The 26,507-nt window shown below is 37.3% G+C and overlaps 1 protein-coding gene across 1 annotated transcript in view; it reads right to left on the bottom strand.

Moving 5' to 3' along the window:
- The window catches only part of TSHR (thyroid stimulating hormone receptor), a 163,543-nt gene that overhangs the window by 44,994 nt on the left and 92,042 nt on the right, over positions 1-26,507 (bottom strand). Inside the window, exons 4-7 of the mRNA XM_060097966.1 lie at positions 22,944-23,018; positions 6,353-6,427; positions 3,813-3,887; positions 1,770-1,847 (exon numbers count right to left, since the gene is read on the bottom strand). Coding sequence (XP_059953949.1) covers positions 1,770-1,847; positions 3,813-3,887; positions 6,353-6,427; positions 22,944-23,018 — 303 coding nt within the window. The remainder of the gene's footprint in view (positions 1-1,769; positions 1,848-3,812; positions 3,888-6,352; positions 6,428-22,943; positions 23,019-26,507) is intronic.

Raw genomic sequence — 26,507 nt, forward strand, 5'->3', positions numbered from 1 at the left:
CAAACTTTGCTGAGAGGCCTGGACAATAAAAATGTTCTTTGTTGGAATTACATTTCAAAGATTAAATAAAACTCTTATTGAACAAGTAGGTCTCAAAAAGGGAAAATAATGAAGAAAGAAAAACATAGTAAAGAAAGAAAACACAAAGGGTTGCAAACTTTGATTGAAACTCTATCCTACCAGGAATATGGGTACAAAGTTTGCTGTTGGACACATACCCTTTCACGTTTATAGTTTTTTGAGCATGAGCTTTAAAGAAGCCAGGACTTTTGCAGGTATGTAGAAATAATCATCTGAAAAGATAATGGACAAGCTATGCCATCCCCACCTCTAGATTTCAGGAAAGTTAAGGTTCCCTCATTCAGAGGTTTATCAAATGCCTACTGGGCCCCATGCTTGGTGTGAGACAAACAGCAGCTTTCACTTGAGAGGGCTGCTTGGGATATGGGTCCTTAGAAAAAGATGTCAAAAGGTGGAGGTAACATTCTGCAAAGAAATTGAGACAGGTGTTTATATACAATGAGTGGGCACAATGGAAGGGTTTACAGAAGAGGTAAATGGCCTTGAGGTTTGGGGACTGAGCAGGCTAAACCCCAGTCTTTGCTGTGCTGTCAAGTGAAATGGTGGCTGAGGAGTCTCTTGTCTTATCAAGAGAGCTCTCCCCATTTTTCGAGAAGGATGAATTGAAATGCTCCACTGTGGATAGAGTCCCAGAGGTTGAGATAGCTTCACAGGGTCAAGACTGCTTGACTTGGAATGCTTGGAAACTGCCTCTTCAAAGAGTCGTGTGGAGGCTTGGATTAATTTTGCTGGGACATAATTCAATCAGGTTTGCATACGATGAAGAACCCTTGGACTGTAGTGTGACTGGAGAAACGGAGCTGGGTGACAATCTGGGCAAAACCCCCACCAGGCCTGAACCTGGGCAGTGGTACTGAAACTAGAGAGATGGGATCCTTTGGACGTAGTCCCAACTGTACTTTGTAGCTAATTTGATGAGAGAGGGGAATTTTTACCGGCTTGGAGAATTAACTTATCTTTTGTACCTCTATTAGATCTCCTTCATTAGAACATTTTGTGAATTTCCCTGATCTAGCATTTCTTTTGAACAACTAAAGAGCAGAATCCATTCAAACTCTGGAAAAATGATGATGTAGAGCAGAACTATGTTTTCTATTCAATATCCCTTCATAGGAGCTTAATAATAGTTTGTGACGACACAGTTGAAGTATGAGTACAGAGTATGAAAAGCCCTGAGCATCACCATTTTCTAGCTCAGTGACCTTGGGAAAGTCACTTAAATTTGCTTTAACCCCAGGTTCTTCCTCTATTCAGTGGGGATACTAGAACCCAGACTATTATAAGGCCTGCAGGCCAAATCTGGCCCGCTGGCTGTTTTTGTAAATAAAACTTTTTTGGAACATAGCTATGCTCATTAGTTTATATATTGTGGATGGCTGCTTTTGCCCTGAAATAGCAGAGTTGAACAGTTGCCACAAAGGCCATGTGGTCTGTAAAATCTGAATGGTCCTTTACAGATAAAGTGCGCTGACCACTTCTGTAAGGGAATAGTCTCGTTACCTAAACCACTTCGTCACCTATAGAGCACCACACCATGAGTCACTACTCTTATTTAACTATGTGAAACCCTCGGTAGACCATAGAGCACATACTCTATGGTAGTACGGTTCTTGGATGGCCTGTGGAAATAGTACAGTGGCCCAAATAAATATTTCATTGTTGGCAGGAGTGGAACTGGCAATACTCACAGTGTCAAGGTTTCATTGCACAGGCCCTGAAAAGCATTCGCAGGGATCGAAGTCATGTAGGGGTTGTCTGTAATTTCACTGCAGGAGAGGAACAAAAACACCTGGTGAAAAAAATGCTTTCTGGGCTTCCCTGGTGGCTCAGTGGCTAAGAATCCGCCTGCCGTTGCAGGGGACACGGGTTCGAGCACTGGTCCGGGAAGATCCCATATGCCGCAGAGCAACTAAGCCCGTGTGCCACAACTGTTGAGCCTGCGCTCTAGAGCCCATGAGCCACAACTACTGAAGCCCACATGCCTCGATCCCGTGCTCCTCAACAAGAGAAGCCACCGCAATGAGAAGCCCGCACACTACAATGAAGAGTATCCCCCGCTCGCCGCAACTAGAGAGCCCGTGTGCAGCAACAAAGACCCAATGCAGCCAAAAATAAATTTAAAAAAAAATGCTTTCCTTCTGGAGCTGGGCTTTTGCTGCACATATGCCCTTAAATAAATAACCTGACACAATTCAGGGTTTTTTTTGTTTGTTTGTTTTTGTTTTTTAGCGGTACGCGGGCCTCTCACTGTTGTGGCCTCTCCCGTTGTGGAGCACAGGCTGCGGACGCGCAGGCTCAGCGGCCATGGCTCACGGGCCCAGCCGCTCCGCGGCATGTGGGATCCTCTGGGACTGGGGAATGAACCCGTGTCCCCTACATTGGCAGGCAGACTCTCAACCACTGCGCCACCAGGGAAGCCCTACAACTCAGTTTTATCTTATTTCTTTTTAGGTGTCATTGACCCTTCTTAGCTGTTGGTGGCTCAGAGGTCCGGTGAGGTGGTGAGAGCTGTCTTAGGTGGACATACACTAAAAGCCCCACATGTGCAGTGAACAAGTGAGCTTTGGGTGTGGGCTGAGGTTCCTGACAATCCTCACGTGCAAGGGGAGCAGGTGGGTCTCAGAGATTTCTCATGAATCTTTGACAAATACTTTGTCCAGAGCAACTCGTTTTCTCAGCGTGTGGAACCCCTAAAAAGGGTTGCTAGAATGGGATCAATTGATTTCATTTCATGAGTATTACTGAAGTGCCCTCCACTTGCAAGACATATACTCCTAGAGGACATTTCTATGCCAGTCTAGTTGCTGGAAGACGGCCTGTATTTTGAACTGAGCTCTTCTGCAGCAAAGAAGCATGGGTATTTTTTCTAACAAAATCCCAAGAGTTTGGATCCTATCATTCTACATTTTGCTGATTCGATAGTTCAAACTCAGTCTGTAATTCTCTCTGCATATATCCTTTCACTTCTAAACAACTAGTAAGATACCTAACTGTGTCATAGGTTTTGGAAAAGAGCACCATGGCCCCAATCAGAAGTCACAGGAAGTAGTTTTAGCACCACTCACAACTGCTCCTTGGGACTCTCCTCAGACAAAATCCCTTATGTTTTCTATTTCTCAGTTTCCTCATTTGTTTAATGGAAAAACTGTAACTTCCTTTTATGTCTCATAAGGTGGTTGAGAGGAGCAAATATGATAACACATGGGAGAGTGAAAAGCTATGAAAAACTATGTGGAAAATAAAGTATCATCATTATCATCAAATTCCTTCTATTCAAACAATCCCAGCAGCAAACAAATCTGCCATAGTTTCTCCCATTAAAAACAAAAAAAAACAAAAAACCCTTCTCTCCATATTCAATATGCTCCAACTACTGAGGCATTTTCTGCTTCTTTTTTGTAGTAAAACTTCCCTAAAGATTTTGTTGTGCTCACTCTCTCTAATTCCCCCTTCTGGTTCTTTCTTGAGCCCACTCCAACCAGACTTCTCCACCCCCAGAACCCCACTGGAAGCATTCTCTTCAGAATCACTGATGCCCCGTATTACTAAACCCAATGGCCATTTCTCAGTCCTTGCCTTACTTCATCCATCAGTGCATTTGTCACAGCTGATCACTGCTTCCTCCTTGAAACAACTGCTTCAGTTGGTTTCAACCAACCCCTCTGGCTGCAGCCTAGTTCTTGTCAGTGGCAAGTAAAATATGGCCAAATATTGCATATGTGCACACTTACAGTATGAAGAATACATCAGTGGAATAAACTTTGGTCAGGTCTGGGAATACTCTAAGTCCAGTGTTGAAAATGCCACTAAAGTACATGAAAAAGAAGAACAAAAGAAGAGAAATAAGGTAAGAAAATCAACACATAAGAAGTAGAATAATGTAATAGCTAAAACTATGTGCTCTGAAGTCAGACTAGGATCATATCCTAAGTCCTCCATTAATTATCTGAGAGACCATGGCAAGTTCTAATCCTTGGATGAAATGATGCTCCCTGAAGGTACAAGAATCTAACCCAGTCCACCAGTGTCAATACATCTTTTCTGTTTAGAAGAATCTGGGGATTGTTTGAACCAAGTGGGATTCCTAGAAATAGGAATTCAGGTTTCTTTTCGTGTGTGTGTGTGTGTGTGTGTGTGTGTGTGATTTCCTTGTTTTAATTGGAAGACGTTATGCATGTGTTGGGGGGAAGGGAGGGTAGAATAAGGAGAGGATGGGACAGGAAGACAATATAATTACCCAACTCCAAGCCAGGCTTCTTCTTTCAAACTCTACATTATATTGTGATCATTATTTTACCAAGAATGGCATTCCCATGGCAGTCACTTGAGAATACCATGGCAGCAGTACCATAAAAATATGTCCAGATAAGGGAGGAAATCAGTCAAAGACAATATCTTCACTCTCCAAAGCTGTGTCATCAGGGCAAAATGTCAAGATTAAAACGTGCATTGACAGCATGAATACAAAAACTCTCAAACTCTGGATGCCTCTCAGACTTAGTTGGTTTAATATTTCTTGCAGCTACTAGAACATAGGTAGTGGATTTAGTGATTTTTTTGAGAGCTTCAGTATGACGTGGTGAGAACTTGTAACTACCAGTAAATCTTTAAAGAAAGTCTTCCAGTAGAGAAAATTCTAGTCCCATTGCTGTACCATCTAAGGCAAATTCTGACCTGACTCCTTCTAGAGGGGAAGACATATGATTTGAAGAGGAAGCAGAGCCTGAGGTTTCAAAAAAGCAAATGGGACATTCTAAATAACAAAGGAGAGATGTAAGATTCCATGAGGTATATTTGAAGAACAGTAAAAAAACTAGTTCAATTACAACAGCTGTTCATGTGGAAGAGTGGGGTGGTGAGACCCAGAGTTAAGTGGGGACCATATCAAAAAGGGCTGGAAGTGCCATATTAGGGATTTGGACCAAGACCTGTCTATTCTTCAAAACCCCGAACAAGTCCATCTCCTTCTGGACGTCTCCTCTAATTACCTGCACCCCCAGATAATATATGTACCTCTTATTTGTCACTTACCATTGTTCTCCTAGGGGAGGAACTTTTCAATCCCATATATAATATCTTCTCTAACTAGATTGTAAGCTTCTTGAAGGCAAGGACAATGTTTTTTTATCCTACATGTTCCCCACTGAGCCCTGCACATAGTAGGGGACCACCATATCAAAGAGTTACTGATGGATTGAAACTCAAAGTCCACACAGGAGCAATTGCCTTGTGCTATAAGTTTTTATTACTCCCCAGATACCCTTTCAGCCACATTTTGCATCCATATCCTCTTCTGTTCTCCTGGCATCTCCCACCCCTACCTCTTCAATACTGAACTATTTTTCATTCCCCAAAAAAGGCATATGGGTCTACACCTTTGTATCTTTATCATGCTATCCCATCCACTTGTATTTCTCTTCTACCCCTCCCCCTCCTTTTCCTGGATAAACTCTATTCATCCTTAAAGACTAATTTCATAAAATACATTTGGATATATACTTTTACTTAAAATCCCTAGATGGAAATGAACTAATATGTTAGTAGTGATTATTTCTGAGTATTGGGATTAAGGTTGGCTTTTTTTTCTTCATAATGTTTTTGTGTTCTAATTTTTTACAACGCATGTGAGCAAGAAAGAAGGGAAGAAGGGAAGGTAGCCAGAAGACCTGAGGCCATACACACACATCCACTGAACACACTTCCTTGAGTACCTAGACAGTAGGCGCTAAGCAGTAAAGATACAACAAAGAACAAAAATGTTGTGGTCCTTGCTCTCATTGAGGTTACAGTTAGCTCACAGGGTGTCACCAAAGCAAAGCAGTAAGTGCTGTCCCTTCCATTTTTGTCCCCCTAGCTCTAAGAGATTAGGTTTTACCCTTTTTTGTTTTCTGTTTGTTTTTGTGTTAACAGTCACTCTAATATTGTGATACCCATTTCCTAACAAAATTGACCAGTGGGCTTTCCGAGGTTTTTATTTTGTTTTGTTATATTCATTTAAAGACCATATATACATGGTGGCATTTTCTCCCTCATGTCTCTTGGGGCAGGTCTCTGGTCCCAGCATTATGTGTTGACTTTTGAATAGGTTTTTAAAATGTGGATCATTTCACCTGTTACCTTGCCTCATGGGAAAAGGTGGGGAGTAAGTCACAGGATGTGATTTGCTCCAGACCACACACCACTAAAATGGCCCACATCATCCTAGGGATATTCCTACATTATAATTATCTTTAAAAAAAAAAGGTAGGAAGGGACAGGAGTTAATACTTACAGGAACTTTAGAAGGGGGAGCTCTTTCAGGGCACCGTGGTCTATGTAAGTTAAGCTTCTGGTATTCCGAATCTCTCTGTAAAAGTACAAGAAACATATTCACTGTAATATATCCCTTTCTGTTCTTATGAAAGATAAAACAACATAAATCAGGTCTAACAAATGTTCCTGAGACGAATACACATTTACATGGTGCCCCAGGGACTTCTTCTCCCAGGAGCCAGTCCCATCCACAACAAGCTACTTTTTGGCTCCTTTCAGGGACACAATGGCTGTTCAGCTCTCATCACTGGCTTAGTTTCAATCCATTTAAATTTTGGGGTGACCTTTCTCTTATCTACAGTCTCAGAGCCTTTTTTCCTTTTAGATTTGAATAGAAAAGAAAAATCTCTCCAATGGTTTGTTGAGGGCAGATATCTTTATTAACAACAGCAAGTAACCTGGCCCTGGAGTGGGGGGTCTGAGTGGATTATATAATGGATTACAGCAAGGGAATAAGGTCAGCGAGGCTCCTCTGTCAATTGCTCTTTCAGAGGCAGTTGAGGTAGTGAGTATTAAGAGTTCACTTGGGTTTATTTTTCTGTATCAGTAATTGAAAGCTCTTGAGCACATGTGATAATATCATATATGTCTATAACTTATCTACTTAGGTTTATATACATGCTAATCAAAATGCACAGTTAGCATTAATGAAATTAGTGCCTGTTTAGAAATGGCTCTCATTGGTAGAATTAAATGTATTCAACATGTGTAGATTGGTTAAAAGAGTTTAAAGGCCCTCCCTAGGCTTATGTGAAGAGGGTAGGAAAACTTAGTAAGACTTATAGTCTATCCCCTTCTGAATGGCACCTAAGGCTTGATTCCTAAAGTAACCTGCACCTAGTGGTTGCTGGTAACAACTAGAAGACTTAGAATCTGGCCTCTGGGATTTTTTAAAGAGTTTTACTGAATGAGAATTTCCATTAACTTCATACGTTGTGATTAGATACAATTAGATGATGTTCAGTAAACGTACAGAATTGTAAAATCAATCATCATCACAATCCAGGTTTAGAACATTTCTATCAATGACAAAAATAATCATATGCACATTTGCAATTAATTCCCACCCCCTGCCTCTTGCCTAGGAACCACTGATCTCCTTTCTACCTCTAAATTTGCCTTATGTGGACAGTTTATATAAATGGAATCATAAATATGTAGTCTTGTGCATCTGGCTTCTTTCGTTTAACAGTGTTTGTGAGGTTCATCCACGTGTAGCATATATCAGTAATTTGCTCCTTTTTATTACCAAATAGTTGGATGGACCTGAGATCAAATCTTGGCCCTGCCACTTCTGGCTACATGACCTTGGACAAGTTCTTTGACCTCTTTGAGCCATAGTTTCCTCATCTGTAAAATAGGGACAATAATAGTGCCTCTTTCATAAGACTCTTATGAGGGTCAAATAATGTCTACAAGGGGTTTGACATGTGTCTTAGCTTATGGTGAAGGCTCTATGGGTGATAGTTTTATTATTCTTATTCTCCTGAGTGGAATGAAAGCTGGAGCAGACATTGGAGACTTGGGGTTGGAGGTAATGCAATGTTTGCAAAAATTTAAAAGCATAAACCAAACGAACAAAAAACCCCACTAGGTTTTGCATTTGACAAAGGACAGTGGATATGAAACAGACCTTGGAAAAGAGAGAGTGGCATTAACTCTGAGAACAGAAACCATCTCCCACTTCCCCCACCTCAGCCTACTGTCTATTATTAGCATAACCTTCCTGGTCCCTTGTCTTCATTAGCATAGCTTTTGCCCAGGAAAATAACTTTATTATTCATTTTGGGAACTTCTTGAAAGACCCGTCAATACTTCACCAGTTTATATCCCAAAACTCTTAGAAACCCTCACCTCAAAATCTTTGCCTTGTTGTGTTCACTAATCCTAAACTACCATATCACGATCTTTATCCAACCAAGACCCTGCATAGAAAGACTCACTTTAAACTAGATGGTTTAAATTTTGCTCTGGCTTGAAACTAAAAGCCCTGCATCCCTGAACCTCCCTCTATCCTGGGTAAACTAGGACCATTGGCTACCCCACTGCGCACTCTCATAGCAAGCCCACCTTGCCCCTCTAAGACTATCAGACTCTGTTGAGTTGAGATGCTCTGTGTGGTAATCAGTAAACTCCTTGCCAGAGCTTTCCATTTGGAGAGGATGGTTCAAATGTCTGTCAATCAAACATAAACTAGTTAGAAGAGTTTGACAACTGAGTGTGGTTTGCAGTCTGGAAAATTGCTCCTTGAGTGACTATTGTTGAACAAGTGAATTTGAGTGAGCAGCCCAAGAGAATGTCACAATAAAAGAGTGTAGCCTGGCTGAATCAACTTTAGGGATAGAGAATGAAAGGGAAATGAAACACAGCTGTTGGTTACAGCTGATGAAATAAGGCTGGCAACCAACATGGCGGCTGTAAGAGAAGAAAGAGGTGAGAGAGGCTACAGGCAGAGAGAGGGAGACACAAAAGAGGAGATAGATTTTTTCAGGGAAAATGTATGAGTGAAAAAAAGGGGAAAAATGGACAAGAGATACCACAAGAAAACACCAGGCAAAAGAAGCCACCTTCTGAGGTAAGTGGCTAACACTTGTTCACAAATGACTTCTAAAATATCTCTGCTGAAAGATAAATACTGTATGAAATCATTTACACGTGGAATCTAAAAGTGCCAAACTCAGAGAAACAGAGTAGAGTGGTGGTTACCAGGGACTGGGGTGGGAGTGTGGGCAGGGGACTGGGGAGATATTGGTTAAAGTGTACAAGCTTCCAGTTATAAGATTAGCAAATTCTGAGAATCTAATGTACAGCATGGTGATTATAGCTAATAATACTGTATTATATCACTGAAAGTTGCTACAAGAGATCTTAAATGTTCTCACCACAAAAAAGAAATGGTAATTATGTAACGGGACAGAGGTGTTAGCTCATGCAATGGTGGAAATCATTTTGCAGTATATGAGTATACTAAATCAACACATTGTATACCTTAAACTTACACAGTGTTATATGTCAATTATATCTCAATAAATCTAGAAAAATAAAATCTCTGCTGAAACAAAGAAGGGGAGTGGGGCATGGACTGCCAGTAGTTTAGCTAAATGGAGACCGATGTCAGAATTGAATGCAGCTGGTATAGCTGTTGCAAAAAAAAGCAACGGAGGTGTAGAGGTAAGTACCAGAAACCTCTGATAAGAAGGAGGAAATAGGAGTCCAAGCTGGAATGAGTTCCAAGAATGCCTGGGAGGGTGAATTTGAATCACACAATTTTGAGTAAAGCAATTATGGCTCAAGTGTGCAGGAGGCCAGATATGCTGCCAGGAAGCTGGGGACACCGAGAGAAAGAAAACCTATATGCAATTGCAGCACAGTGGGTTGGAATAGAGATGTCCTGCAGGGTGAGCTTGAACAAGAGCTGAAGATGTCAGTGCGTCTGGATCAGCAGCCTGGGTCCCTGAGTGACTGCATGGAGGAAGGCTACCCTGCCCACCTGCTCATCTACCCAGTACTGTCTCATAAAGAAAAAGTAAACTTGTTACCTTAGGGTTTACACATTTTTATTTTTGTCTATTTCTTACAGTAATTAGCCTACCCAAACTCATACAATAAGCATCAATAAATTCTTAAAATACAGAGCACACTGTTAATAGTGGTCATCTCCAGGAGAAAGGTTTGGAGGCTAAGAATGTGTGAATTTCACTTTTTATTTTATCTTGTTCAAATGAGGAAAAAATATAATAAAAGCCATGCAAAAAAAAAACAAATTAAAAAAAGCAATATCTATCCTATATAAAAAATTTTAATATGCAGTGCCAAATAGTCTGCTTAAATCTTCAAGTATGCTCTTCCACGGAGTGGGGCGATTTAGCTGTGTCAGGGAAATACTTGAGGATCTTGAAGCTTATTGAATAGAAAAAAGCCCAGCGTTGGAAAATTATAAGACAAAAAGGGATTGGGTATATTTATTACTCAGACAGTTCTACCAGTGAGGGAATAGAAGAACTGATTTTAGAGAAGCAGGTAACATCATCCTTATTTTGCAGACAAAACAATGCAGACACTTAGAAAGGTTAAGTGACTGATCTCCTGTTACACAGTTAGAGGCAACTCTGGGCCTTAAACTAGGAATTCTAACTCCAAATACAGCTTTTTTTTTTTTTAAATGATGTTTAAAGGAGATCATCGACCAGAGCTTAAATATAAATACTCATTATTGCTTAATTTTCCTTCATTGAATTTCAAATAAAATGGACATTTAGATGAAATGTCTAACAATGATGTCCAGTGTGCAGTGTTTTCACAAGACAGCAGATTAATAATTTATCATACATTAGGTTCATTTAATCATACATCTAGATTCTGGATTTTTTTCTTCTTCTGAGAAATATTTGTTAATTCTCAATAAGAGCCAAAAATAGAGAAATTGGTTTGTTTAAAACAACTGGCATTGCGGCAGGTACTTAGCACCCAGTCTAAACCGAAAGAACAGGGAAATCAGCAAGGTGAGAGAAGGGAGTTCTCAGGTTGAGGAGGGAGCAACCAAAAAGGGGGAAATGAAGGCTTAAACCCTCTTGTGAAGGAACTTTTCAACTACTGATTTTCTTCCATTGTCCTGTCCCCCATCCCACCTCAATTATTCTATAGGCATTAGTCCTGGCATTTGACTGTGATCCTCAGCCTTAGAGATATTTGCCTATACCCTAAACACCTCCAGTCCATGAATGAAAAGCACGCCAAACTGGGAAAGATTTGAGGGCGATAATAAAGTCGAGTTGGCATTTCACCTGCAAAGTTAGATGGGGCCAAGGGCGATAGGAAAGCTTCAGACTCCCACCGGGCTCGGAGACTGGATTAAAGTAACTGAAGAGAAGAGAAGCTGCCCCAGTCAGCATAGCTGGACTCTTAAGAAATACAAATGCAATAATGCATAAGACTGTGTTGTTTAAAACAAGAAACTGAGCAAGACTATTAACCAAAAACCTAGCTCTCAGCCAGTCCCAGATCCTTTGCAACTCTTATTTCAACTTGATTTTCAGGTTTTTTTTTCTAGTCTGCTTTTAAGTGGCAATGGTTCAAAAAAATGGGAGGCAGGCCACTTTGACTTTGACTAGATCTGCTTACTCTAGTGAGTGGTGTGTGGAGAGATTCGTTAAAGTTAAACACATAATTAGTGGACATCTATCATGTGCAACTTTACTACATGCTCCAGGAGGTGTAGGGAAGTAGCAACTAATTATTTAACTACTTTAAAAACAAGATGTGAAGGGGTTCCCTGGTGGCGCAGTGGTTGAGAGTCCGCCTGCCGATGCAGGGGACACGGGTTCATGCCCCAGTCCAGGGGCATGCCCCAGCCTGTGCTCCGCAACGGGAGAGGCCACAACAGTGGCCACAACAGTGAGAGGCCCGCGTACCGAAAAAAAATAAACAAAAAAACAAAAAAAAAACATGAAAAAAAAACAAAATGTGAATATGTTGGCAAAGCCAGAATTTTGTTACTTTAAATACTTTAAATGATGTACTATACCGATGTGAAAACTGGGACTAAGAATTAAGTAAATTAATGTTGAAGTAACATTTTGTGATAGGCTTTTATCACATAATAAATCACCCATGTATTTTAACATCAAGTATTAATTTCAAAATTAATGCATATTGAAGGACTCCTTAATTTTTAAAAAGCTTATTTCATCTGACTATAAAGATAATATATATATATATATATGTATACACATTGTAAAACTTGTAAACACTTTCACATCAAAAAGACGTGAAATCTCCCATCATTCCATGATCCAAAGAAAATCAGTTTTTTTCTCTCCATAGATATATCTGGTTGTTGTTGTTGTTAACAGTATTGTGTCAAAAGCAGTTCCTCTGAGATTAGTCTATGACAAAAGATGTGTAATGGTTGCTCAATATTTCATACTAAACCATTCTTCTACCTAATCATTTGAGTAGTTTCCAAATTTTTGCTATTATAAATTAATTCTGAGACAAATGGCTTTTTATGTGAACCTTTTTCTCATACCTATGTTTATTTTCTTAGGGAAAAATGTACTGAAATGGAATTACTGGGTTAAAAAGCACAAGGCTGTCAAAGCTCTTGTATATATTTGATCCTTAGCTTCTAAAGTCCTGAATTTTGGACTAACACTCACTTTTCAGAAATAGTCTATAAGTTCACAGAATAAGTTATTTCCTACATTTTCTTTTTTTAAAATTTAAGATAAGAGTAAGTTTAATGACTCAAAATTATTGAACAACTTTATTCTAAAATGCTTATTAATGGATCAATTTTAGTTTGGGGGGACTTCTTCAACACCAGATTACAGGATTATAAAATACTTGTTGTAGTCACATTTTTCTAAAATGTAACCCAGATAGGGACTGTCCCATCATTCTTCTGTTCCATCATGCTTGCCTGCTGATAATAAGGAATCCACTCGCATCAGAAAGTGAGCAATGTAGAATTTACTGAAGATTCATGTCAGGGGAGAGGTTTTACACTGTATACTCCAAAGTTAACAACTTATTCCTCCCATCAGACTTTTCTGAGTTTTATTGTCTCTGCTACTGTGTATCAAGGCTTTTCAGTGAGAGAGATCTTAATTATTCTACTATGATAATTATCGATAAAGTATTTTACCACTAACATTCCATTACATAACTGGGGAAAAATAATCTATAATGGAAGGTGATATTCATGATTTTGATGCATTTTTAATTTATTAAGGAATTTTAAAAATAGATGCTAATTCAAAGAGAGTTTATAAATGTTCAGAGTTTTGAAGTGGATTGAGGAAAATGTAAGTTTATCAGCAGATTCTCCACTAGAAATAGAACATTATAAAAATGATTTTTCTTTTTTTCAATTTATTTTTTTCTTTATCAGGATATAGGTGCTTTACTGTGTTGTGTTAGTTTCTACTGTACAACAGAGTGAATCAGCTATATGTATACATATATCCCCTCCCTCTTGGACCTCCCTCACCCCTCCACCCACCATCCCACCTATCTAGGTCACCACAGAGCACCGAGCTGAGCTCCCTGCATTATAAGGAGGTTCCCACTAGCTATCTGTTTTACACATGGTAGTGTATATATGCCTGGAGGCTGTATACAGCTACTTTCATGATTATTTAATGATCAGGACTAAGACTGGTGCCCTCAAAACCCCCAATAAATCCACTTGATTCAATTCAGTGAGTCAGCAAAATTAAGTCTTATCTCACTATCTGCTGTAAATCACACGTTTTACCTACCCAGTTGTAGAATTTTTATTTACTCGTGATTTTTTAAAAAAATCCACAAAACAAAAAGAAAACCCCCAAAATCCACAAAACAGTAAAAACATATTTCTGAGGGCAGCACTTTATTTAATTATTTCTTCTTTTAATTAAAGAGATATTTTGAGTTTGCTTTGGTTCTGGAGGCAGACACTCTTGGTTTCAAATTCTGACTCTGAAATTTCTTAGCTGAGTAAACTTGGGTAAGAGCCCTGTGAGATACTTATTACCACCTTTATTTTACATAGTGGAAACTGAGGCTTAGTAGGATTAAGTGGGACAGTATATGTGAAGCACTTTTAGCAGAGTGCGTGCCCATAAAAGGCATCCAGTAATTGGTAGCTACTATTAATAGGAGTAACAACAGCAACCATCTACTATATGCTATTGGCTTCTTTATAAAGGAAATGAAATAGAAGATGGATGTGGCTAGTGTTTCATCAATTTACAGTTATAAATCTTTATCATATGTACACGTTTGGGTCCAATCAGTATCCTAGCTGAAATTTAGAACTGAGGAGAACTGATTTGTAACCACTTAGGACCCTCAATAATTTGCAAAGAAACCTGCCATTCTTGTAGTTTTCTATTACAAATTCTCAGTGTCCCACCTCTTCTGGCCATCTATTGCTGCATAACAAATTACCCCAAACTAAATGGCTAAAGTAATGACCATTTTATTATAGCTCACAATTTTGTGGATTAGGATTTCAGGCAGTGCTAAACTGGGCAATTTTTCTGCCCCATGTGGCATCCCCTAGGATCATTGGTTGGTATACAGCTGGTGTCTGGATCAATCTGAAGGGTCCAGGATGGTTGTGCTTCTATGCCTGGCTCTGATGCAGGTTGTTAGAAGGCTAGGTTCAGCTGGCTGCTTCTCCATCTCCATGTAATCTCAGGGCCTCCCCATATGGTCTTCCCATCAGTGTAGCTGGACTTCTTACATAGTGGTTCAAGCCTCCAAGAGTCTAAATTAAAAGCTGCCAGTTCTCTTAAAGACTGGGCCTGAAAATGCATGATGTCACTTCCACCATAGTCTGTTGAAATATTGGGCAAAAGTTTCAAAATTTGAACAAAACCAGAAATCCATAGATCCAGGAATTTCAGCAAACCCCAAGCAGGTTAAAGACAAAGAAAATATCACCTAGGTACATACTTTTGAATACCAAAGATAGAGAGAAAACCTGAAAAGCAGCCAGAGATAAACGGACATGTTACCCACAGGAGAACAATGATGAGAATATGAGTGAACAATGGAGGCCAGAAGACATGGAAAGATAACCTTCAAAGGGCCGAAACAAAAAACTGCCTTGCTAGAATTCTATACCCAGCAAAACTAATTTTTAAATATTAAGGTAAAATAAAGTTATCTTCAGATAAATGAAAGCTGAGAAAATTTGTTGCCAACAGAACCACACTAACATGCTAAAAGAAGTTCTTCAGGCTAAAGGGAATGATTGGATCTACAGGCAGGAATTAACCCTGGAAATATTAAATATGGGAATATATATATAAAAAACTAGTTTTTCTTTACTCAAATTCTTTAAAGGTTAATTAACTCTTTAAAAAAATAACAATGTGGTGGGATTTATAACATATATAGAAATAAAATATATGACAAAACAGAACAAAAATGGGAGAGAGTAAATGCAATTATAATTTCAAAAATTTCTTACATGATATGGGGATTGGTATAATGGTTCTTGGTAGACTGTGGTAAGTGAAGGATGCATATTATAATCCTTTGAATAACCACAAGAAAATATTACAAAGGGCTAAACAGCTAATAGGGGAGATAGAACAGAATACTAGAAAACAAAAACAACCTGATTAATCCAAGAGAAAACAAAGGAGGAATAAAGAACAAAGAACAGAGAAGAAAAATTGAAAACAAATTGGAAAATGACAGGTTTAAATCATATCAATAATTACAACAAATGTAATGGACTAAAAAAAAAAGGGTAGGGATTATTAGACAGAAAAGCAAGGTCCAGTTATGTGATGTTTACATAAAATACACTTTATATATAAATATATATAGATATTGAATACCATTTTTTTCTGTAAAAAATAGTAGCTACTTCAGAGGATTGTTGCAAAGATTAAGTGAGTAAATATGTGTGTTGAGCCTTCAGCATAGTGCTTGGGACATGGTAAATTCTTCATTAAGGACAGCTAAACATATATGCATCTGTGTATGTTCACACATAATACTAAATGTTCTATCAATTGTAATTTTCATTAATTCAGACTGGCCTTCTACTTCAATTCATGATTTTAAAAGTGCATGTTTAGAATATATCTAATTGTTCCCCGTTTTTTGGTTTTGGTTTGATGGTGTGAGTGATTGGCACATAAAATACACTGCCTTGTGGAAACATTTATTATTATCTTCACACATTTGCATTGTTCTCACAAATTTTAATAAGTTCTATAAAGCAAAAATAAAGGGTTCAGTCATAGATTCAAGTGAAGGATTAATTTAGGTGGGATCAAGGGTATGTGTAAGTAATATTTAGGCTGAAAAAATAATCGGTAGTGTTAACCAGGTAAAGAGAGAGAGGAAGAACTTTCTGGACAGAGGCAAAAGGATGTGAAGGCCCTAAGGTGGAGAAGGTCTTGGACTGTTCAATGAACTAAAGAACACAGGTGTGCAGGAATGGAGCAAGATGAGGAGGCAGAGGTGGGCAGGGCTGGCTGAAGTCCTGGGCCTGGAAGTTTATGTTGAAGACTCTGGATTTATCCTAAGAGAAAAATCATTCTGGCTGTTGTGCAGAAATGAAATAGAGGAAGCCAAAACTGGAAAAACCAGTTAGGCCATGAAGTTATTGTAGTCCAAGCAAGAGATGATGGTGGCTTGGACAAGGGTGGTGGCAGCGGAGAGGAAGAGGATGAATTTTTTATATATTAGCATAGTAGAATGGTCAGGACATGGTGAAGGATTAGAAGTGGGTGATGAGGAAAGAAGGTATAGTGATCCCTTCAGGTGTCTGGGATTTGCAGTAAGGTGAATGGAGGTGCCATATACAGGCTCAGCAAATATCAGAGGAGTTACAGATTTCAGGAGGAGAGGTAGATTTCAGTTTGGGGTATTTAAGTAGTGAGAGAGATGTAACACAACTGAGGAGATGTCAAGTAGACCAATAAGTTAATGGCCCAATACTTAAAAAGTGAGGCCTGGACTAGATGTGTAAGTTTGAGACTTGTTGGATAAGATCACATGGGGGAGAATGTGGAGTGAGAAGAGGACACAGGACTGGGCCATATAGAACCCCAACATTTAGAAGTGGGGAAGGAGAAGACACCAGCAAAGGAGAATGAGAAAGACTGACCAGCATGGTTGGAGGACAGCTGGGAGTGTGGTATCACAGAGCCCAGGGGAAGAGGGTTTGGATAAAAATAGAATAATCCACTATTTTGAATAGTGGATTATTGTGTACGTTTAGCTATAAAATGGAATTACCACAGCTTTAGCACAGTGTTAAACATACCGTATTTATTGAATGAATGGGTAGCTTTGTATCCTTGGAAACCTAGCTCATGGTCACTAACAGAAGCAATGTTTATGTTCTACCACGCCAATTCATATCAGGGAATAAAATCTAAACATGAATTAGGAAGCTGTCTCAGAGGACAAATATTGAGCTTTGGCAGGAAAAGTTTGAAGAGGCATTGGAGAGTTGATTAGAAGTGGGGATGATGAAGTGTGAGTTCTCCGTAGCCCTAGATCAGTCTAGCCACCAAATCACATGGTCAAAAAGGGGTAGAGAGAGGGCAGCTGAGGAAGGAAATATATTCATGAAACAGAATAACATTATGCTCTTTGACTGCTGATGTTCTCACTGAGGCATTTCAATAAGCACTGGCAACAGGCACTGACATTTGAAATCAGTACTCCTTAATTTAATACCTACCCTTGCAGCAAATCCAACATGGTGAAGAGCTATTTCCTAAATAAATCAGAGGGCTTTAATTCTGTGCTCAGGAATCCCAGGAAATTTTGGTTGACAGTACTATGCGGTCTGTGGATTAAACAAATTTTTGATGTTTGGCACCCAAAGTCTTTATTTATCCTTCATGTTGACTAGAACCATTTGCAGATAATAATGTTGGATATATAGTAGGAAAATTTGAAGAATGCAAGATGCATTATTCTCTTCCTTTCTAAGATATTAGGCTCTCAATGCCTCATATATATAAGGAAAATATCTTTTTAAAAACCCATTTTCAAATCCATCCTTGTTGTAGTCATTGTATTTAATTGTTTCCTTAGCTTTAGGAAGTTAACACTTTTGCTCAGAGAGGGAAAATGGATATTTATAAGAGAAATATTAACAACTAGAATCTTTATGAGAAAAGGGCTGTAATAAAACAAAACAGTTGCTTTTAAGAGATGCAGGATTTATATAGAGCTTTATTACAAATCAGTTGCCTTGATTTTTTGGTGAGTGGGGCAGAGAAGCAAAATGGTATGGTAAATGAACATTATATTTGGAGTCTGGAGATTTGGTTTTGAATTTTAACTCGTGTTCTTAATGACCTGAATTCTGTTTTCTTGGGTATTGTTCTACTTTCTTTGGTTTTAATTCACTGTTCCTTTATAAATTTATTGTGAAAGATATATAAATGAATTATTTTCAGCCTTTTTTCTAATATATACATTTTCTTCTGGGTATGACTTAAATTGCATCCTACAGGTTTTGATTTGTCATATTTTATTGACAATTAGTTAAAATTGTTTTCTAGTACCTGTTGGGATTTCTTCTTTGATCCATGATTATTTAGAAGTGTACTACCTACTAGTCAGAGAATTCGGTTGATTTTAATTTTTTGTAAGCTACTAAGATATTAATTTCTTATGAGTATGATTATTTACTTTTTTGGTATATATGTTCTATCAGATAAAGCTATATTATACTCCCACTATGATTGTGGATTTATCTATTTTATTTTTTTAGTTCTGTTACTTTCTGCTTTATATGGTTTGAAGATATGCTCTTATAGACATTCAAGGTTAGAATCATTATATCTTTTTGGTACAGTGTATAGTAATCCTTTTATATCATAGTAAAATTTCTTTTTATATATAGCAAAGCTTCATGCTTTATATATATTGGTATATTTATATCAATTTTCTCTTGGTTACTCTTTGCATGTTAATATTTTCATGCTTACATTTTCTATCTTTCTATATCTTTATATTTAAAGTATGTCTCTTATAAGCAGCATTTTTTAATTAACCTATTTGCCAATCTTTGTATTTTAATTGGAGTGTTTAGTCCTTTTATGCACTTAATGTAAATATTGGTTATTTGGAGTTAAATCTACTATTTGTTCCAGAAGTTCTTTATTTCTTCTAATTTCTTGTCCTTTTTGTATTAATTTTTATTATTCCATTTCTCACTATTATTAGCTTGTTATTTATCCATTCTTTTACAGTTATTTTAGTTTTTGCCCTACGGATTAGAATATTTATTCGTTATTTGTAAAAGTCTAATATAAGTTAGTGCTTTTACCATTTCCCAGACAATTCAAAGAACTTAGAATGCATTAACACTATTTAAAACCCTCCCATCATTTGTTTGCTATTGTGTATTTGAATTCTATGTATACAGGCAGTCCTTGCTTTGCATGGTTCCCATATGCATGAGGTTCAGTTACCATTATTTAGTTAAATTTAAATAATAACTGGTTCCAACCACATGGTTCAAGTTTGTTACCACAATATATTAACTATGAGTAATTGCATAAAGTACAAACTTTGCTGCCAGCTCTTCAGCCCACGCATCACTATGTAAATAACAGATGCACATCATGATAGGTGATCAATTACACCTCTCCTTTCAAAGTCATTGGTGATAGGTCAGCGAGCATCTATTATTCAGTTCATACACAAACAATAAGGTGTGCAGTTGTGTTGCCTCCATGACTTTCAGTGATAGACCCACACAACATTTTATAAAAGAGGATAATTGAAAGAGGTAATTGACCAACAAAGATGGAAGAAACAAAGAAACAAAGTGTGATAGTGCTGGAAATGAAATTTGAATAAATGTAACTAGAGTCATAGAAACTGCTAACCATGGGAACATCCATACTGCTACCATTTGAGAGACTCTAGACATTTAATAAGAGGAACTTAAGTGAAGGTGCATTATTGACATAAATAAGAAAAGTGGTTGTGAATAAAAGAATGAAGATGTCCCCAAAGAAATGATGCTGGTAAAAAAAAAGAACTTACATTAAAGGGACTCTCAGAAATATTTCGACATTGAAAGAACAGAGGATAGATATTGGAAGCTGATCCAGACCTAGAAAGGAGTATGACAATTTGCCAAGACAGTGACGTGATACTCTCTTGTAAGTTATATATACAACAGAGAAAAATGTGTGTGCTATTCAAACTATTCTTGATAAGCTTTTTAGAAAGAAATAAAACATTTTACTTCTAAATCCTTCTAACGTTTAAAATTACAATGTGCTAAAAATATTAGTTTTACTATTTTTACTTTCCCCATGCATTTATAACCCAATAGTAAGAGAGATTTTAATGTTTTGACAAGAATTTTTGTCACGAAAAGTAATCTTTTTTTCATTGATTAAGATCGCTTTGCACAGTTTCAGCATGCAGTTTTATGATCCAACACTATCACGCAGAGCAAAGACTGCCTGTTTTTTAAACCCCATAAGACGTTTTGTTTTGTTTTGTACAGTCGAGGTTAATTTATATTTAGCTCTTTTTGTTAGTTTGTTTTTGTTTTTTGCTTTTCACTTCCTCCTGTACCTCTGTGCTGTCAGGTAGGATTATTTTCCTTTTGCCTTAATAATTCCCTTTAGCAGTTTCTTTAATATGAGTCTAATGGTGATGAATCCTCTCAGCTTTTGTTTGCTTGAAATGTATTTCTTTTGTCTTCAATTTCAGAGAATCTTTTGGTTAGGTTGGCTGATATTTGCTGTTGTTATTTTCGTGGTTCTCCTTTTTGCGGATATCTTACTTTTTGCTTTGTGGATTCCATCATTTCTGTTGAAAAGTCAGCTTTCAGTCATGTTGTTACTTCTTTGAAAGTATTATGTATTTTTTTCCTCTGGCTGCTTTTTATGATTTTCTCTTTCTTTGATTTTTTAACACTTTTACTATGATGTGCCTTGATGTGGTTTTCTTTGTATTTATCCTTTAAGGGTTTGCAGTACTGCTTACATTTGTGACTTGATGTCTCATGAATTTTGGAAATTTTCTTTCAAATGTTGCTTCTTTCATTCTTTCTCTTCTTTTTCTTGGGATCCAGTAATAGGTATGCTAGACTTTTTAGTGTGCCACATATTTCTTTTTCTCTCCATGCTTCAGGGTAGATAAATTCTTCTGACCTAATTTCTAGGTTACTTACTCTCTTTTGACCTATACATATCTGTTGTTAAACTCATGTATTTAGGTTTTATTTTAGTTATTGAATTTTTAAATTCTAGAGTTTCCATTTGATCCTTTCAAAAATATTTTCCAGTTCTATTCTAAAATTCTCTATCTCGGCAATTAAATTTTTGAATATCTTGATCATAGTTATTTTAAAGTTTGTCTGATAACTCCAATATTTGAATCTCTTGTGGATCATTTTCTATTGTCTGTTTTCTTCTCTTGATTTTTGCCATAATTTCTTTATTTTTAATTTTTTTTTGTATGCTTGGTTATTTTTTATTGAAAGCTGAGCTTTAGTCTTTGTGAGGACTGATCTATTTCCCATTATACCATACTTCTGGGATGAAGCTCTTTTTGGCATCCCAGCTAAAATCCTTGGGTGTTTACTAGGAACCATCTCCTTAGTAAGCTTTGAACTCTAGTTTTTATTTCCCTAGTTCTATGAGACTGCCTAAACCTCTGGGCAGCCTCTCAGCTGTTGTTTACAGTTTAGAAAATACTTCAAGAGGAAAGTAATCAAATGTTGTTTTGGGGGTTTGCTTCTCTCCCCTTAAGTTCTTGCTGCCTTTATAACACTCAAATACCTTTAAACAGATTTTTTTCCAGCTCCTCTAGTTGTTTTCAAACCAATGGTTGATATAATAATGTCTGCTAGCCTACCATAGCTAGAGACAAATTTCTGGGTCTCAGTATTCTTAACACATTATTGACCGGGGGATTTTTGCAGAAACTAATACCTGTGGCTGTAATACATCTCTGGTCAAAAATGTGTTAAAGGCAGCATACTTTATTACATAGGGAAAGCAGATTTGAGTCACATATTTATGATGTAAAAACTCTGACCCTATCCGTTAGTAACTCTGTGACCTAGGATAATGTATTTAGTCTCTCTACATTTATGTTTTTCTTAAATAAATAATACAAATGATAATCTCTACTTCACCGCGTTGTTTTTTGAAGGTTAAATAAATAAAGTACTTAAGTGTTCAGCATAATGTTTAGAACATACTAAGTATTCATAGATGATAAATATTTTTGTTCTTCATCAAGAAAAGAGTTAATATTTCATAATACATGGCTGCTTAAAAGAATGTAATGTGATTATTTGCGTAAAACTTTTTATAGATTGCTAGATACTACAGAAATAAAAACAGAATAATTATTTATGAAGTGTATTGATTGGTTTTATGTGGGAGGCACTGTGCTAAATGCTTCCATGCATTATGTCATTCAATATTTATAATAAGCATATTAAGTTGGAATTCTTATTACCATTATTTTACAAATGAGGAAACTGAGGTTAGGAAGGATTACGTGACACATCCAAGGTTAGATAATGAGATTGCTGTGACCTAAACACTAGACCACCAGGGAACATCAAGGTTAGACAATGACAGGCAAAGAAACCAGGGTTTTAACTCAACTCTGACCAACTCCAAAGCCAGAGCTCTTAACTCCACTCCTGTTCTAATCTCACAAGGCTACATTTCTCTTTCCTAAATGAGGAAAAAAGTTAGTTTTTGCAGAAACTTGCACAGGCCCTGGAATCCAGTAGGTGGTCAGTAAATATTTATTGACACTGATATCCATATCAATAAAATCTGTTGACACTGTAGTAATAGAAAGAAATGACAATTCAAAAAGAGGACTTCTAATTTTGTCTTTAACTTCCAGCCATGCAAGTTAGAATTAGGATGAATTAACATAAATTGAGAGTGAGAACAAGTTAAGAATTGAATCATAAATGGAAATTCTGACCCATGTTCTAGTTTCTATTGCCATCTGAAGCCCCCAGATTATCAATTAAGAGTGGCTGTGGCTTGGATTTATGCTTCACTTTTCATTGTACTTACATGTGAGTCATTTTACTCAAATTGTAGAAGGAATGTGATTCCAGCCGCTGCAGAGTTGCATCTATTGACAAGTAGCTGAACATCACAAAAATATAAAACAAAGTAGAAAGTTAGTAAGGTTGTGAACTGCAAACATACTATTAATTTTGATGTAACTTCTTTGTCAGGGGCTTCCCAGGTCATGCAACATGCACAACCCTCATGGTTTCTCCCTAATTATGTTAAAATTAGTTATTACTTTTTTTAGATCCTGTTTTATCTGAAAGTTTCCCAATTCATTGGACCTATTCACCCTTCTGGTTTCATTCAACAGATACTTCCTTTAGAAGCTTTCCCCAAATTTCCTGATTAGGTCAAATTTCGCATAGTATATCCTCATGGCACCATGAACTTCTCCTTCCACTAATTATCACAATGAAATTTTGCAAGTGTTTGGATGATATTTGATTGATATTATCTCATTAGACTGCCAGTTCTCTGAAATGGAGAACTGTCTGTTTCTGATGGACACTGAATTTTGAGTACCTTTCATATTGCTTGTCATGTAGTAGACTTCCAATAAATATGGATTAAGTGAATGACTGAATGAATGAATGAACAGGTGAGTTACTCAAAATAGCAGAAAATGAAAGACATTAGAAAAGAATTCACCAATAAATAAGAGGCATTTTTAATGGAGTACCTAATTGCATGTGGTCAGAGATGTAGTTATAAAGAAGATGAAGAAAAATCCACATTTCTCTAGTGGAACATTCCATAGGGTGGTGACTATATATTCTCTCAAGGCTTCTTGATTTTGAGAGGCTGAAAACTCAATATTTATTTTGAACTTTGTAAGTGAAAGGCAACACAATAAAAGTTTTAAGTACTAAAAAGGAGAAAAGAGAAACCTCTAAATACAACTTGTCAAGAATACATAAGGGATGACGTTTCAAAAAGTCTCCTAAATTCCATCTTGTAATAAGAATGACTAATGCAGCCAAATTCAATGACTTCTTTTTATTGAGAGGCATTTCTATGACATTTGGGAAAATTAATGATTAACAGATGGTGTCCACCTGTGGCCGTAGCAGAGCTTCTCAACCCTGGCCATACAACTGAACTATTTGGGAGGCTTTTAAAACATAAGATGTCCAAGACTAGGTCCAGGATAATTAATTCAGAGTATTTAAGGGATGGGGCAAACACTTTTATTTTTAAAAAGATTCCCAGATGATTCTAATGTGCAGGCAGGGTTAAGAACCACTGGCCTATAGTTTGAATTGAATCTGCCAGTAAAATATTTTCATTAATACAATGTTTATAAGAGGAGTGTTGACTGTTCCATTTGAGTTTTTTTTCTCTTGGGTATTGTGTGTATTCTAAAGGTCCTGTGCTTTCTGTTTTGAATTATCTACTCTCTAAACAATTATCCTTTGATTTATCAGGTCTCCCAAGTCATTGTTATTTGTGGATAATATTACATAAATTATTTTGATCCAAATATCATATCTCTAACATAGAGGAAACCACTGAAGTGTTGAAAAGAATTAATTTATTGTGTAGAGATTGTGGGGATTTATAATGGATGAAGCTGAGCCATCTGAAGGACAAGATTAATTTCGAAGGCTGCAAACTTGTTTTCCTAACTTTGCATCGTATCCACTGCTCCAAATTTTCTCCTGAATTTCTTAGTTTACGAGGTGCAAACCTTTCTTAAGGTTTTAGTCATTCAGCACATGTCATAATCACTGAAGTTCCGATTTCTCCAACTGAATGATACCTCCTTAGAGGACTCTCATAGCTTGGTTGTGAAGACAACATATAGGAACCATTTATTCAGTAGGATAAAAGCAGTGATTCCCTACTTGCTTATCCTATTTTTATAATCAGGAAAAATCCGATCCCACCTCTTCCTCATATTTCTTCTAAGCATGCAAGTCTCATGTAATAACTAGAGTAACCATATCATTAATCATCCAAAATAGGATATTTTTGTGAGTTAATACAGGGTGCTATTAATAATTATGCCAGAATAATAGGTGGGAATTTGTACTGTTCCAGGCAAAGCTACCTGGTGATCTCTTGCCCTGCAGATGTGACAGCTCCCTAACTATTATTTAGGTATGTGTGTATGCTTTCATTCAACAAATATCTATTGAACATTCACTATATGTCAGTAAATGAGCATTGACCACTCAGACCTGTTCCCTAGCTTCAAGGAACTCACAGTAGTGGGAGATACAGACAGGTAAATAGAATTAACATGTAGAATGATAAATTTTCTGATGGGGTTCAGGGCACACTTAACCCAGACTGGAGAATCTAAACATAGTCTCCCTGGAAGAGTCCTCATCAGGACCTTCAAATCTGCCTGGATGTCCTGAATATCCCAGTCAAACTTCCTTCTTTTATTGCCCATCATTTTATTTCAAACCTTCCCAAATTTCTAACTCTGCCCTTTCTACCCAAATATTAGTAGATAATCTTTTTAATAATTTGTAGAAAAGATTGAAACCTTGAGATGAGAATTCCTTGAATCCCCCTCTAATAAGCCTATTAATTTACCTGCATCTGCCCCATCTCTAACTACTGTTTCTCGTTATAGCACAAAAGGTGCCCATCTTCCTTTAGAAGGTCAATCCCTCTATTTGGACCCCATTCCCTCCTGCCTCCTTAGGGACCTCATGTTCTTAAAATTGTTCTTTGTTCAGTTTTTTTTTTAAGCCTCTCCTTCTCTTTGATGCCTTTCCCTGGTCCCAGTTACTTCTACCTGTTTATGACTCTCAAGTCTTAATCTCTACCCAAATCTCTCCTGAGTGCCCCTATATACCCAGAATTTCCAGTTCTCCTTAGTCTACTTTGATTTTTTTTCCTTTTTGCCATATCCATATTCCCTTCTGTATTAATATATTTATTTATTATGTTTTTGGTTCCTTGCTTATTTCTTTTCTTTCGAATGTGAACTCCACAGGAGCATGGCTCTTTGTCCATTTGTTCCCTGATGTATCCCTATCTCTTGGGAAAATGATTGATATATACCAGGGACTGAATAAATATTTCTTGAATGAATTAATAAAAGAATTTTATCCTGATATCTATTAGACATAGCTGTTTGATGCCTCAAAGGCACCTCAAATGCCACAGGCCCCAAATTGAATTCCTAACTTACCCCCTGTCCCTCCACAGCAAATGCACAGAAAACTTCTCTACCTTGGCAAATGTGCTCATCAACCACAGAGGTGTCCTAGTCAGAAATGTCATTGAAATTCTCCATCTCTTTCCCCCTTCAAAATCAACCAACTTTTAAGTTTGTCAGTTCTCCCTTATTTCTCAAACCTGGCCACTTTTTCTTTTTTCCCACTCAGCCTTCACCATTCAACTTGCCGTCCCCTCTCCCCAGGCACTGCATCGACCTCCTGACTAACTTCCTGCCTCCAGTCTTGTTCCACTTCCACCGCTTTTCCACAGCACAGCCAGGGAATATTTCTAAAACATCTGATCTGTCACTTCCCTGCTTATAATCGTTCTGTGGCTTGGTCCTTAGGGAAGATTTCAAACTCCTTCAAATGATTCACAAGGCCC

Source organism: Mesoplodon densirostris, chromosome 4 (genome assembly GCF_025265405.1).
Source record: "Mesoplodon densirostris isolate mMesDen1 chromosome 4, mMesDen1 primary haplotype, whole genome shotgun sequence".
In the NCBI taxonomy this organism is placed as follows: Eukaryota; Metazoa; Chordata; class Mammalia; order Artiodactyla; family Ziphiidae; genus Mesoplodon; species Mesoplodon densirostris.